The sequence below is a fragment of the Lichtheimia ornata genome (assembly GCF_029851405.1).
Source record: "Lichtheimia ornata isolate CBS 291.66 chromosome Unknown scaffold00072, whole genome shotgun sequence".
In the NCBI taxonomy this organism is placed as follows: Eukaryota; Fungi; Mucoromycota; class Mucoromycetes; order Mucorales; family Lichtheimiaceae; genus Lichtheimia; species Lichtheimia ornata.
In genome coordinates, this window is record NW_026695392.1 from 88,756 (window position 1) to 102,365 (window position 13,610).

The 13,610-nt window shown below is 43.9% G+C and overlaps 8 protein-coding genes across 8 annotated transcripts; 6 read left to right on the forward strand and 2 right to left on the reverse strand.

The window, feature by feature from the left end:
* Nucleotides 1-324: 324 nt before the first annotated feature.
* On the forward strand, nucleotides 325-784 carry O0I10_010573 (uncharacterized protein; the record flags this gene model as incomplete). The annotated part of the gene is made up of 4 exons (XM_058490552.1): nucleotides 325-392; nucleotides 452-522; nucleotides 577-651; nucleotides 711-784. The coding sequence occupies 4 exons, from the start codon at nucleotides 325-327 to the stop codon at nucleotides 782-784; spliced, it is 288 nt and encodes a 95-aa protein (XP_058338688.1).
* Nucleotides 785-1,688: 904 nt separating this feature from the next.
* O0I10_010574 (uncharacterized protein) lies at nucleotides 1,689-3,642 on the forward strand (the record flags this gene model as incomplete). The annotated part of the gene is made up of 4 exons (XM_058490553.1): nucleotides 1,689-2,286; nucleotides 2,362-2,958; nucleotides 3,028-3,182; nucleotides 3,247-3,642. The coding sequence occupies 4 exons, from the start codon at nucleotides 1,689-1,691 to the stop codon at nucleotides 3,640-3,642; spliced, it is 1,746 nt and encodes a 581-aa protein (XP_058338689.1).
* A 981-nt stretch (nucleotides 3,643-4,623) lies between these two features.
* On the forward strand, nucleotides 4,624-5,716 carry O0I10_010575 (uncharacterized protein; the record flags this gene model as incomplete). Its single annotated transcript, XM_058490554.1, has 3 exons — nucleotides 4,624-5,039; nucleotides 5,116-5,210; nucleotides 5,277-5,716. 3 exons carry the CDS (start codon nucleotides 4,624-4,626, stop codon nucleotides 5,714-5,716), a joined length of 951 nt encoding a protein of 316 aa, XP_058338690.1.
* A 678-nt stretch (nucleotides 5,717-6,394) lies between these two features.
* On the forward strand, nucleotides 6,395-8,739 carry O0I10_010576 (uncharacterized protein; the record flags this gene model as incomplete). Its single annotated transcript, XM_058490555.1, has 2 exons — nucleotides 6,395-6,578; nucleotides 6,644-8,739. The coding sequence occupies 2 exons, from the start codon at nucleotides 6,395-6,397 to the stop codon at nucleotides 8,737-8,739; spliced, it is 2,280 nt and encodes a 759-aa protein (XP_058338691.1).
* A 302-nt stretch (nucleotides 8,740-9,041) lies between these two features.
* O0I10_010577 (uncharacterized protein) lies at nucleotides 9,042-10,033 on the forward strand (the record flags this gene model as incomplete). The annotated part of the gene is made up of 6 exons (XM_058490556.1): nucleotides 9,042-9,102; nucleotides 9,168-9,206; nucleotides 9,284-9,386; nucleotides 9,452-9,602; nucleotides 9,663-9,803; nucleotides 9,872-10,033. The coding sequence occupies 6 exons, from the start codon at nucleotides 9,042-9,044 to the stop codon at nucleotides 10,031-10,033; spliced, it is 657 nt and encodes a 218-aa protein (XP_058338692.1).
* Nucleotides 10,034-10,187: 154 nt separating this feature from the next.
* On the forward strand, nucleotides 10,188-10,805 carry O0I10_010578 (uncharacterized protein; the record flags this gene model as incomplete). Its single annotated transcript, XM_058490557.1, has 3 exons — nucleotides 10,188-10,407; nucleotides 10,470-10,631; nucleotides 10,696-10,805. The coding sequence occupies 3 exons, from the start codon at nucleotides 10,188-10,190 to the stop codon at nucleotides 10,803-10,805; spliced, it is 492 nt and encodes a 163-aa protein (XP_058338693.1).
* Nucleotides 10,806-10,997: 192 nt separating this feature from the next.
* O0I10_010579 (uncharacterized protein) lies at nucleotides 10,998-12,316 on the reverse strand (the record flags this gene model as incomplete). The annotated part of the gene is made up of 4 exons (XM_058490558.1): nucleotides 10,998-11,189; nucleotides 11,262-11,896; nucleotides 11,960-12,111; nucleotides 12,195-12,316. The coding sequence occupies 4 exons, from the start codon at nucleotides 12,314-12,316 to the stop codon at nucleotides 10,998-11,000; spliced, it is 1,101 nt and encodes a 366-aa protein (XP_058338694.1).
* A 29-nt stretch (nucleotides 12,317-12,345) lies between these two features.
* Nucleotides 12,346-13,562, reverse strand: O0I10_010580 (uncharacterized protein; the record flags this gene model as incomplete). The annotated part of the gene is made up of 3 exons (XM_058490559.1): nucleotides 12,346-12,705; nucleotides 12,787-13,217; nucleotides 13,286-13,562. The coding sequence occupies 3 exons, from the start codon at nucleotides 13,560-13,562 to the stop codon at nucleotides 12,346-12,348; spliced, it is 1,068 nt and encodes a 355-aa protein (XP_058338695.1).
* Between the last annotated feature and the right edge of the window lie 48 nt (nucleotides 13,563-13,610).

Consider the following 13,610-nt stretch of genomic DNA (forward strand, 5'->3'; position numbering starts at 1 on the left):
AGAAAAGGATTAGGCATTGTAATCAAATCAGCTGCATCCACACACAACAACTTGTAGTGCAACCCCCGCTTTGCTCCATGTATACATGTGTTGCTGCTGATTCAGCGTTACAGAGATGCTTTCATAGTCAAATACAAGTTTTTATTTGAGAACTCACTGATGGCTAATGAGATGTAATGGTGATACGAGATAAGATACCATAAAAAACAACGACCAATGCACAACGTATGACTGGGTGACTTATGCACACCGCCTGTGTTGTAATTTTCAAGGACTTCCTCCGCTCCAAGCTTTCCACTCGATCGCTACGACAAGTAACCCACTATGAGTGAATCAGAAAAGATGCGCATAGCGCTTAGTAGACATTTCGTCGATTCAGGCGAGAAAGAAAGGTTGGTGACTTTATCAAGTAAATTTGGTTGACGAGCATAGTACTGATTCCATCGACAAGGCTCATGAGTATATTACGTGCACGACTTGTTGAATCGGGTTGGAACGACAATCTCTACGCATTCTGCCGAGGTATGTCTTTATTTGATATACAAGGATGGGAGATTTATAGATGCATTTGAATAGATACTGTGAGGAGTCGTAACTTGGCGAGCATTACTATGGATGATCTTGTCAAAGAGGCAGCAGAACATGGCCGAGGTAAAAAGGGATGTTTGATATATAGCTGAAGAAGCATTCTGATGGTGCTTTATGATTAGGATCAGTGAACGAGAACATCAAGAAGGAGCTTTTGACACATATCAAAAAGTATTTGGATGCTGCATTAGAGTAAAATGATGCCAGCCTGCAAGTGACGACACGATTCGCCCATATCACATGTAATTTGCATGAAGGCAGCAGCAGCTCATCCCCCGCATTCAACACCATCACCACCACCCTCCATCATCATCTATCATCATCATCCATCATTGTCTATTATCCAAACAACACCTTCCGTAGCTGCTCAGATATCAGTTAATATAAATATACGAGATCACCATCCTTCTATGAGGCGCTTGTTCATCCTTCATGATATGTATTGGAATCCTATCACATTCATAAGCACACATCACAGGGAGAGAGGACATACTTGAGTCTCCTATGTACAATTACGACTTGCGTAGGCAGTAGATAGCTTTACATCAGCTCTTTCGATTTGGGATTCTACGTAAGAAGGCAATCCATCACAACAACCTCATTTTCTTGCATGGAAACCAATTGCATATTGTCATCACCCACCTACCGTGTCATCAAGGGTCCTATTGTTGGAAAGTGCCAATGATAGCTTCTTTGTTGGTTGTCTCATATTAGCAGGACACTCATGCATTGGTCTTTGTCATCTTTTACGTAGTTCTTCATTGCTTTATTATTGGTGTCTTAAGGATATCTATCCCTGAAGAATCCTTTGTGGTGGTATGACTATCATATACAATGGTACATACTTTGAGTGGTGACTCATCTTGATAAAAGGTGCTACCAGGTGATGGAAGTCAAGGAGGTCGACAACAAGAAGAAGAAGGGATCTGAACCTCGTTGCTGGTGGTGACTCGTACAGTATTCATGCATGCCATTTCATCGTGGTGATACAAAGTTGCCCTTTGTGCGTGGGATGTTCGGGATGCATTGATCCGCTTTCCGCAGCTCTTGGTTTCATATTCGACTCTTTCTTTCTTGCTCCTCTCAACCAATTTGTATCCATGGGTGCCACTGAAATATCATCCCACCTCCCTACTCGACACCCTAAGAATAAGCGTAAACGGCAATCGTCGGTCGATTCATCGAGTGTTCGCGATTACTTTAAAAAGCCGGCCAATGCAGCAGCACCACCACCACCATGCGATCAGTATACAACGGATCTTGAGCAAGCCATTCAGCTGTCATTAACCGAGTCCACTGGATGTGAGCAGTCTAGCTCTGTGGATGCAAACGATCAGCAGCTATGTCCTGTATGCAACAGGTGCTTTGATGGCTCTTCGCCTGATCACTTTACAAGGCACGTCAACCATTGTCTCGATACACCACCACCAGCAGAGTCATCCTCATGGAAATCGATCTTGACCAGTATCCCTGAATCGATCAGCAAGATTGTAAAAGGTTCATCAGAACAAGATACAGCCATACCAGAAGAGGAATCGAATGATGATGTCAGCTCTGAGCAATTGAGTGATTCCATATCAGCATCAGTGAAGCCAGTGATACCCAAAACGTCACCCGTTACTGAACAACAAGCAGCAAATGATACTACGATGACAGCAAGTGGTAAAAAGGAAGTACCTTTTTATAAATGGGTCCAAGGTTAGTAGTACTTTAGTAAAGAATGGGGAACATTGCTGTTGCCATGGTTACACTGATGGCTACTGTTACTACTAGACACAACGTATACAGTGGATGCATTCTCTTATGGCGCCATACCTGGATGCGATGGATATTTTTTATCACATTTCCATGCCGACCATTATACCAGATTACGCAAATCATGGACCTATGGCACCATTTATTGTTCTCAAATCACAGCCAACCTTGTACGACAGCAGCTACGTGTCGATGAGCAATACATTTGTGTGTTAGCGATGGATCAAGAGCATACAATGAGTGATACCGTGAGCGTAACCTTGATCGATGCCAATCATTGCCCTGGTGCCGTACTATTCCTATTCAAGGTGACCTTACCGAATGGACGTGTTGCACACCATTTGCATACAGGCGATTTTCGAGCCAATCCACGCATGTGCTTGCATCCTTCTATGAAGGGGATATCCATTGATACGCTTTATCTCGACACCACCTATCTCCATGGCGGCTACACATTTCCAAGTCAAGAAAAGGCAATTGAAGCAGCTTGGCATGTCACTGAACAAGTCATGAATGAACCCTTGGGAGCTTTGGAGGCATGGTTACAAAGAGCAACACCCAAAGTTTTGATTGTGGTGGGAACGTATTCAGTCGGCAAGGAGAAAGTGTTTTATCGTAAGTAAACTTGCCCAAAAAGGGGGGTTGTTGTTGTGATGATTTCTTTGTTGACATGGTGATGTGCAGATATTGCAAAGAGACTTCGCAGCAAGATCTATGTGAATGGGCGGAAAAAGCGGATCATTGCATGCTTGGAGAACAAAGAACTGGAGGATTTGTTAACCGATGACCCACGAGAGGCACAAGTTCATGCACTCCCTATCATGCATCTCAAGAAGCAGGTTCGTTGTTGCAGATGTCTATTCATTCATAGTGTATCGATGTGTGTTGACATTTTTTATATAGAACTTGGAGAACTATTTGAAGCAGCTCAAGCCTACATTTACATCGATTGTGGCGTTTCGACCCACAGGATGGTCTTTTCGAGGAGGACAAAAGACGCTGGAAGATCATCCATTATCAGAGATCACAGCCATGCAACCCCAACAACAAGTCGCCATCAAGCCGCAGAAAGAGTCCAGTCGCAGCATCCGTATTTATGGTGTGCCTTACTCGGAACACTCAAGTTTTCGTGAGCTGGCTGCATTTATCAGCAGCATCGAAATTGGGCGGATTGTGCCAACTGTGAACATGTCAAGGCCAAGTAGTCAAGAAAGAATGTACAGGATCCTTGAAAGATGGCAGCAAGGAAAAGGCAAGACGAGTGAAATTGTACCTTTTGTGGCAGAAGATCATTGGTGATGATGATGGTGATTGTTTCCCGTTGTCCTTCCCTGCAAACATCGAAAAGGCCCCCGCCCATATCGCCACCCGTAAAGAAGCTCTCAATTTACCCTCTGGCTGGAGTTGCCTTCTGCTTGCCAATCTACGGCATCTATTTATTACCCCATAGCTACTTTAGAATGGGTATCGCTATTCAGTTATAGAGCAGGATGCAAAATAAAGCGCTTTCCATACCATGCAATGACAATCCAAATACACAACCTTATCATAAGATTTCATTGTGCGGCAACAGGCACACTCTTCAACCTCTCGCTTAACCAACTCCCATCATTGTATCTTGCAGCCTGATAGTTTTAGTAACTGTGCAACATCATGTTTTTGTGGAGATATATCTGACATTCCTTGTTTGCATAATAAGACACATAGACGATTACAAGAATAAATGCGACCTCATCAATTGATGGTTTTACACAGGCTCTGCTTGACACTTACCACCAAGCGATGATATATGCAATAGCGAAAGAGATGTGTGATAATGATATTGGTGATAACAGCTTTGCTTTTATGGTGCATGAGCGTGGGAATTGTTGTTAAAGAAGATCGTGATGGAGCTGATAAAGTGGTCAAGCATCTTAGAATGACTGAGTCAAAGAAGCTGCGGTATCAAACTACTGATAAAGAACCCATCCACCGCCTTGAAAAGGAAATTTTAAAGTGGTTGATATGTCCCCCGTGTCGTCGTGCGTTTCATTTGTATTACCCTTATCGGCCCGTGCTGTCCTGATCAAGGTCTCCTCTTATGCAACATTATGTCATGTCCCAAATATCCATTTTCTCCCCTTCTTTTTCTCACGGACGATCCAGATAGTCACCCTGGTTTCTTTATCAAAGCCCTTTCTTTCTCCTTTTTTCCTTTCTCTCACTCTCACACACACTCACACACACACTCTCTCTTTTTCTTTATCATTCTCATTATTATTCAAAGATTAAAAATAAGCCATGTATTCACCCACACATCAGTCTTTTAATCTTGAAGGCGATCATCCATTTTCACCGACACCTGGGACAAGTACAAGTAGTCCACACACCACCGTTGGTGCTGTTCCTGTTGCACGAAACAGTCGGCTTTTCAACCCACCACCACCTTCCTCATCGTACCAGTTACATCACCATCAACGACAGGGTAGCTTTGGTGCAGCTGCCTCCATTGCAATGAGTCCACCGGGTGGGCGTGGTATTCCTTTTGGTGACCCCAATAATGCTCAAAACTGGTTTGGAACCAGCCTCGATTCTACAAGCTCTTCCTTTGGCCAATCGCCTATCTTTAATGGCCGTGATTTGGTTGTTTCACCTTCTACTTCGACCAGTCATATCGATGGATTCACAGGCGAAGAAGATGAAGCGCAGCAGCGAAAGTAAGTGTGTGTGCATGTGTGTGCGTGTGTGAAAATAAAACGAGCTACAACGATGGATGGCTCACACACTATATAGTCTCCAAGAGATCTTTGAAAAACGTCGACGGCGTCGTGAATCACATAATGCGGTTGAAAGAAGACGACGAGATAATATCAACGAACGTATCCATGGTAATGATTCTATATTAGCACCATAACAACAACAATGACTGATGATGTATCATTCATAATACATAGAGCTATGCACATTGCTACCCGAGCATTTGTTGGAGACAGCGCCTACCAGTTCCAATGTAATGACGGTTTCAAGTAATCAAGGTACCCCCGGCAACAACACGCGAGCTATCAACAAAGGGACGATTTTGAAATTATCGGTCGATCACATCAAGGAACTACAAGGAGAATTGTCACGGTACCAGGATCGGGTCAGAGACCTTGAGCAGATGATTGAGGATCTAAAAAGTGGTAAAATGCCTGCCATGATGCATCATCCTCATCCAGCACCAGCACCAGCACCTTCTCAAAGCAGCAACAGACTCCCTCCACCGCCACCTAATGAACAACAGCATCAACAAGACCACCACCCTCCTATTCATCTCACTCACGACAATACAAGGTTCCAACAACAATTCGGAAACCTTCACATTTCTCCAGATCAGCTGACTCGACACTCGTGATCCTATTATTATCCTTCTCTTCTCCTTTTTATCTTGTATAGCAGCACAATGGTTGTTTATGTAACTTGTATATTGTTCTTTGTATCGGGGTGGTTACCGGCTTGTGTGCGTATGCGTTCTTTATGACGTATAGTGAATAAACAGAGATCATCCTACGTCTTGTGATGACTCGAGACGTGTGATTAGTATTATCATGTACAAATCTTCTCCACACACAATTGACTATTTACTTCCAATAGACATGTGGCTATGTACAAGTCATGGGACCATTTCCCACATGGATGAATCGATATATGGTATTGCAATCATGGTTTAGCTTTCACGTACGTAGGTTATGATGATGATGATGATGAGCGCTATTATTATGTTGCATGATGAGTGAGGAGGAGTAAAGGACATCATCAGCAGCAGTGTTATGTTGGAAATTACACCTCCGCAGGACAAGGGTGGATGACTTTATTAAGTTGATAGGAAAAGATAGCGTAACATTGAATAATGCAAAAGTACAAAGGATATTGAGTGGGTGGGGTGGGTGGGTGGAGGCACTGGCCGGGGCCATTTACACTGAGTTAGATGGAGAGAATCATCATTCGATAGAAATGTTTTTTTGTTGTCGGGATTTGCAGCTTGACGTTCCTTTGCTCCCAAAAAACAAAACAACCCCTTCAACACGCTGCCATGACCCATTGGCAGTGCCGACAGCTGCATTCGATTGCAAGCCAGCATGTCAACCAACGACTCTTACAGCAATGGCGAGTCTTGTTTCTACACATGCACACACCCACTTCTCGGAACCTACCCACTGCAGCAGCAGCAACCCGATCATCAACACGACGCGCATTCTCCAGTTGCTCCTGTAAAGGTATTGTTGACGACACCTGTACAAAGTCAAAAGTGCAATCCAACTAATGACATGTGTTCATGTAGCTGACAAGCGGTCTACGGCTCAAGTTGTTGAAACCACCACAGCGGGTACAGACGCGTTTTACAGCACCAGCACCATTGAAGCCAAACGAGCTGCCAAGCGACGCATTCCTCTTCACATTTCCTCCCAAATCGACAAGTCGATTCTTTCGCCACAAGCAATATCCTCGGCTGTGACCATTCTCTCGCATCTTGATGCCAAGGAAACCGATCTTGCATGGAAAGCGTTTGAGCAGTTGCCACGTGACAGCGAATCATCGCCAGGCCCACGGACGATTATACAACGCATGCTTGCATCGTTACGGGCGGATATCCGCAACGACCCCAAGAATCATCAGCTTGTATTGCACAATAGACGCCTCAACTCGCTCCTCAGCTATGTACGATCGACTCGGTTATATTTGGATGAAAACGAGTTTCGCATTGTATTGGAATTATTGGATCGATTGGATCAATTGGAAAGAGCCGAGGTGATGTTAAGGACCATGGGCACCTATTGTGATCAACCTGCCACCCAACGCACCTATAACAAGCTGGCAGCAGCGTATCTACGTCGTATCAAGGAAAGCAATGGACAAAGTCGGCGATACTTGAACAAGCTCGAGACGCTGATTCATTCCTTGGATGAGCAAAACATTACGCCTGATGTGGTGACCTTTAATGTGCTTCTTACAGCTTATGGAAGGATGGGACGCTTGAAGGATGTGGAAGCCGTGTTCTTGGATATGGAGAAACATGGCATTACACCCAATGACAGGACATTCAACATTGCACTGGATATCAATGGCAAGGTCAAAGGAGGAGGAGGAGGAGATGTTGGCAATTTGGAGCGTCGATTATCAAACGTATTAGCGTCCGTTGAATCAGGATTGAGTCCAGATATTATTGCCTATGCAACCACAATTCGCAATGCGGTGTTGAAACGTGACATGGCGGCTGCTGAGCGGACGCTCAAAGCAATGGTGGGCAAAGGGATCCTTCCTAATGAATACGTGTACGCGCATCTTGTTCTTGGCTATGTGGAGACGGGTGACGTTGAAAAGGCACACACGGTGATTCAATTGATGCGTAAGGCGCCCAATGCATTACAACCAACAGCACATCTTTATGGGCCATTGATCCAAGCATATGCACGAACACATGAATACAAAAAGGCATACCAGGTGCTGAGTGAAATGATGGACCAAGGCATACCCGCGAATTTGACGACTTATACCATCCTTGCATCCATGTTTGTTCACTCACCCACGCATGAAGAACCTTCCAAGGCTATCCAAGTGCTCCGTAGCTTATGGAAGTTGACGGATGATCAAGAACCCCTCGATCGACCCGCTTTGACAATGCTTATTGAAGCCCATGGCGTGGCAGGTGCACGTGATTTGGAATGGGATCCTGGATGGTCTTTTGATGAAGAACCCAATGAAGAAGAAGAGGAAGAGGAAGAGAAGGAACAATTTGAAAAGGAGCAAAACGAGTTATCACGACGTGAATTACATGCACTTGGTGTTCAACAAAGTTATGCCGCTATCGCCCATCCCGATCACCTCGCTCATACAGCATTATTAACAGCCTATGCACGTCTCAATATGCCTGAAAATGCCTGGCAGTTTTGGACCACGCTCAAAAGCAAGGAGACTGTTCTCAACACATTCCACTACAATGCATTAATTATGGGTCTTGTTCAATCCGTCGAATGGTATCCTAAAGCCGCGCAAGTGTTTCAAGAGATGGTCGACGAGAAGGTGACACCTGACATTGCGACATTCGATCTTATGATTTATGGTGCATACTCTGCTGGTGATCTTGAAGCTGTGCAAAGGTTTTGGAGAATGGATGAACGACCTAGACCTAAAGAATCAACCAACTTGTCAACAACAACAACAACAACAACAACAACCGCCGATGCCACATCATCCTCATCACCAGTACCTCTTATTCGATCCTATTATTACGCTCTTCATGCCATGGTAGCTGGTAAAGACCTTCAAGGTGCTCATGACGTTTTCCGGGAATTCAAGTCATTATCATTATCATCGATGCCAGCGTCTGCGACGCTCTGGACCCATTTCATCCATAAATTGTACCACGATTTAAAGTAACTTTAGAGACTCTATTATTCCACTGTAAATATCGTCAATGTTTTTTTGCATATTCCACTCGCATTATATTCTTCTACTCTTATAAACAAAAGTATCATGTGTCGTTGATGGTATCTAAGGTCCCAAGAGAGAGACAACATGTGTGTATTGGAGGGATTTGCTGCTACTCAGGCACAACTGCAATCATTCACAGCTGACTCGAAAAAAAAGTGCTGGCATTGACGTGGCGTATCATTCGCTCCTTTGATCCTAGCACTCGTGCATACCTACTATACACTCCCTCCCTTCCCTATATCCTCGGCATGAATTCACTTTACAATCATGCTTTAAAGCAATCCAATGCGCTACAGCGAGATCTTGATAGTACGTTCACCTGCAATTCCAAAGCCAACACTATCCAAGCTCATTGACCTTTATGTTTGCAACAGAATTCGCATCCGGACAAGACACATCGGCAGGATTACAAGGTAACTTGTCCACGGGGTGTATATAAAATAAAGGTACTGTTGGAAGCTAACAAGTGCAGAATGTATCTTTTGAATAGGTCAAATAACAGCTGCCTTTAGCACGTTACAACGATCCATCGACGACTATGACAACCTTGCTAAACGTGAGATGGTAACGGTCAAAAAGGAGACCGCATTAAAGTAAGGATATGGGTTGTTGTACAAGGAGGAGGAGGAGGATCCAATATCTAAAGTGTGTATATTAGCCGTGTATCCAAGTTTCGAGAAGATTTGCAAGGGATGCGAACACGATTTGAAGGTCTTAAAAAGCAAGCAGCAGCTCAGCAACTTGAACAAAACCGTGATTCCCTATTAGCGAGAAGAGGCCGACATCAAACAACGACTGAATCTTCTTCCGTAAGTGTGCTGGTAGAGAGAGTGAATAGGGCTAGGGCTAATGGAATCGAATGACACCAGGAATATCCTTATCTCTCCCGATCCGAATTTGCCATGCGAGAATCCGCTTTTGTCGATTCGACCGATTCTCAGCTTGATGATTTCATTACTCAAGCACAAAACCTTTTGGAGAATTTGACAGATCAACATGGTGTATTGAAGGTAAATAGTGGAGACGGAGATGGGGTGGGTGGTTTGCATGAATGTTATTAACCTTTGTTGTTACATAGAAAACACAAAAGAGGCTATTGGATGCTGCCAACACATTGGGATTATCAAAGAACGTTATCCGATATATTGAACGAAGGACAGCCCAAGATAAATGGATCTTTATTGTTGGTCTGATCATTACTATTGCATTCATGTGGGCCATAGCGCATTACTTTGGTTAGCTTGTTATATACATATACACATACATAGTTCCTAAAAAAGAATGGTATCAGAGAAGAATACGCAACTTTCGTCATCAGATCCCTTAATTGCTTTGCCTCTTTTTCTTTCTTTCTTTCTTTCGTTCTCTCCCCGCACACACACGCACACACACACATGCGACTCCATTTCCTCTCTTTAGTTGCAATGGCAACGGTCGTCATTGGCCATCCTATCCAACAGCCCTTCATGTCACCCGAACGCCATGGCGAAATTTGGTCTTTATGCGATGATCCCAGCTCGCACCTATTGAGGGCATACGAAGACGGGGTCTATATTTCACCAGCTACACCTCATGCAGGCCAAGATATCAACGTGCGGATCAATGGCAACCTTTGTAAGTACATGATGCTATAGGTTGACATGGGAATGGCTGATAATGGTGTTTGTCCACGACAGTATCCGAGGTTACAGGTGGCAAGGTGTCCATTGACTTGAATCTGTTGTCTATGATCAAAGTACAAAAAGACCTTGACCTTTGCAATGTATTGGAATCCGATATTATCAAAGGGGATTTGAGCTGTCCTTTGCCTGCTGGCGACCTTGTGTTGGAAGCATTAGGTATTTGTTTGTTTGTTTCCTTCATGAAGATACAACGCCGTGCTGATCATGTTTACCAAAATAGCGTTTATTCCCAAGGAAATTCCCAGGTTGCCGTTGGATGGCCGTATCCGAATCAGTGATCAGTCCGACCAAACAGTAACATGCATTCACCTCAACTTCAACCTGCAGTAGTAGCTTTTATGATATTACATACTCTCTATATTGTTAATACCTTCATCCTTCTATTATACGTACATCATAAATGCTTTATTCTGGATCAATAATTGTACATTGTAATCCACCTACATACATATATCCTCATCTCAAATGCTTCATATCGGCTTTATTCACACTTCCAAGCATCGTCATACATACAACGTCTATCTACCGAGGCTGCAAACAGATGTAATCGCGTTCATCGACCCCCATGTCATATGCCTTGTGAACCTGATATGTCCATTCAGCTTCCTTTTCATTGTCCATGTCGTGATTTGGGTGATTGTACAGTAGCATGAATGGGTTCCAAAGTGGGAGTATCGTACGAGCATACCAGTAATGGAACAAGTCATAAGCGACCTATTGGAAATGAGATTAGCCTTAGCTAGTAGTACCACCAAAGATGTAGTAGTAGTAGCATTATCATCTTACCCTGACTTTGGGATTAATAAATACACGTGCGTCCTTTTGTACATCGCGCAAATCAGTGAAAATGAGACAGCATTCGGATGCTTCGACGGGTGGTTGTGGTTCCTTTGGCAATATGGCTCGAAATTGGAGATGGTGATTGATAAAGGGCTCTGCAGCAAACACGGCCATTCCATTCCAGCAACTATAAACAGGTACCGGTTGTCCTTGTCGTAGCAGCTTTTGACTCGTTTCATCAGCAAAGTAGGGGTAGTCGCCTGAACCCACCCATCGACCATCAATTTCACGTGTGGCGAACACATCGTAAAAGCGACCAAAGAAATCAAGACCACATGCTGCATCAAAATCACCACCATTGGTATCGAGTAACTTTAAAACATCCTCCAAGCGGAATACAATGTCGTTTAGGTAGACGATACGGTCGTAGGAGGAAGATGATGATGATGATGATGATCCATTGGCGTTTTCAAAGAGGGGTGCCAACGCCTGGTTACGCACATTGGCCAGTGTTACAATCCGCCTGATCGAGTCGGCTGTGATCTTTGGTTGGTCGTCTGTAACGATGCTGTGTGGGATATCCAATTCTTCCAATCGATCTCGCCAAGAGGCCAGTATCTTTTTGGTTTGATCTTTGCTACCTATTCATGATGTGAGCGAGCATTCAACCAAGTCATCATCGACAATGATAGCTTTTTTCTTACCATTCTCATATACAGAGATAAACACACGAGAAGGACCTGCCCACTGTGCCAGTCGCTCGACTTCAGTCATCCAATAGTTGAGAATAGGCTCGTTGTTATACAAGTTGGCAGCAATAAACAAGGATGGTTTGTTGGGTATCTTCTTGTCAGTGCTAGTGAGAGAGATAGACACATACATACACGCACGCATGAGCTTGTCTTGATCCGATGGTCAAGTAATCCAAGTTGAGCTTACGTATAAAGAGAGGGCGATGACAGTCCATGTTGAAAGAGGATGGTGAATGAAGCAAGAGAGAAGACAACAAGGATAATAAAAAAGCGTCGTTTACTGACACGAGTACGAAAAAGAGACTGCATAGATAATTTACAAGAGAGAAAAAAGAACGCTAGGCAATAAATGGTGTCATTCGCCGTTTCCATTCTTGGGTCTGCTCATCATAATGATACCAACGTGCCGCCACACGCTTATGGCTACGGAGGTACCCATTGATCTGGTTCACGCCGTAGATTGGATCTTGCAGTAATTGATCTTGCTTTACATCTGTCACTTCCTTTGTTGGCTCTCCATCATCCACAAGCTCTGGGATACGTGCATCCAATCGAGGTCCCAGGAACAAAGGCAATGAATAACGATGCTTATCGCTCACCTTGACACGATGTGTGGTGGCAACGAAACGTTTACGTGTCAAACGTTCAAAGACTTCACCAATGTTTACAACAAATGTGTTTGGAATAGGCGTAACGTCCTTTTACATTAGACAACGTTTGCATTAATGCGCACTGACCACATCACATCTTTGTTCGGAGACACCACCACCATCACTTACCACCCACTCGCCATGATGCGTTTGAACTTGTAACCCACCCACTTGATCTTGAAAAAGTACCGTGACAATGCCATAATCCTTATGAGGTCCAACACCCCATCCACCATCCTTTGTGGTTTCAACACTGCCAGCAGGGTAGCTTGCCAATTTCATGCGTACAGTGCACGCGTCATCCGTAAACATGTTCATAAAGCTGTCGTGATCAATCACCTTGACACTTTTGACCATAGCACTTAGCAGCAATCGGGCTACTTTGGTCAACTCATCCATAAATTCCAAAATCGTTTCCTTCAACTCAGGTGGGTCCTTGGGCCATTGGTTTGGGCCTTGCATATGGAGATAGTAGGGTGAATCCATGGATACAGCTGGTTGCTCTCGAGCGATATCAAGTTGTTCTCGATGATCTTGTTTGTAATTTGTGGTCTCTGAGTCTATATAAAGGATGCGTGTATCAGTCAAAAGGGTATTACATAGGATTACAACAACAACAACAACTTGCCTAAACGTGCGTAACCACGAAAATGAGGGGAGTTTATTGTTTCGATCTTTAGCTTTTCTTCCACGGGCAAAGCGAAAAAGGTCTTTGTAAGCTCAAGTGAATCCTGTTGCAATTTTTCAGATACGCCATGATTCTTGATATAAAAGAATCCCACATCGCGCATGGCTGTATGTAGCTGTTCAAGAAATGAATCCGTATCAGCTTGAGATGATGGATCCCCAGGTCGATATTGCGACAAGTCAAGGATTGGGATATTGAGTTGAGGATCAAAGACCATGCCGTGAGTGTGTAGAATGCGAAAACGAGAAAGAGAAAGAGAGAGATA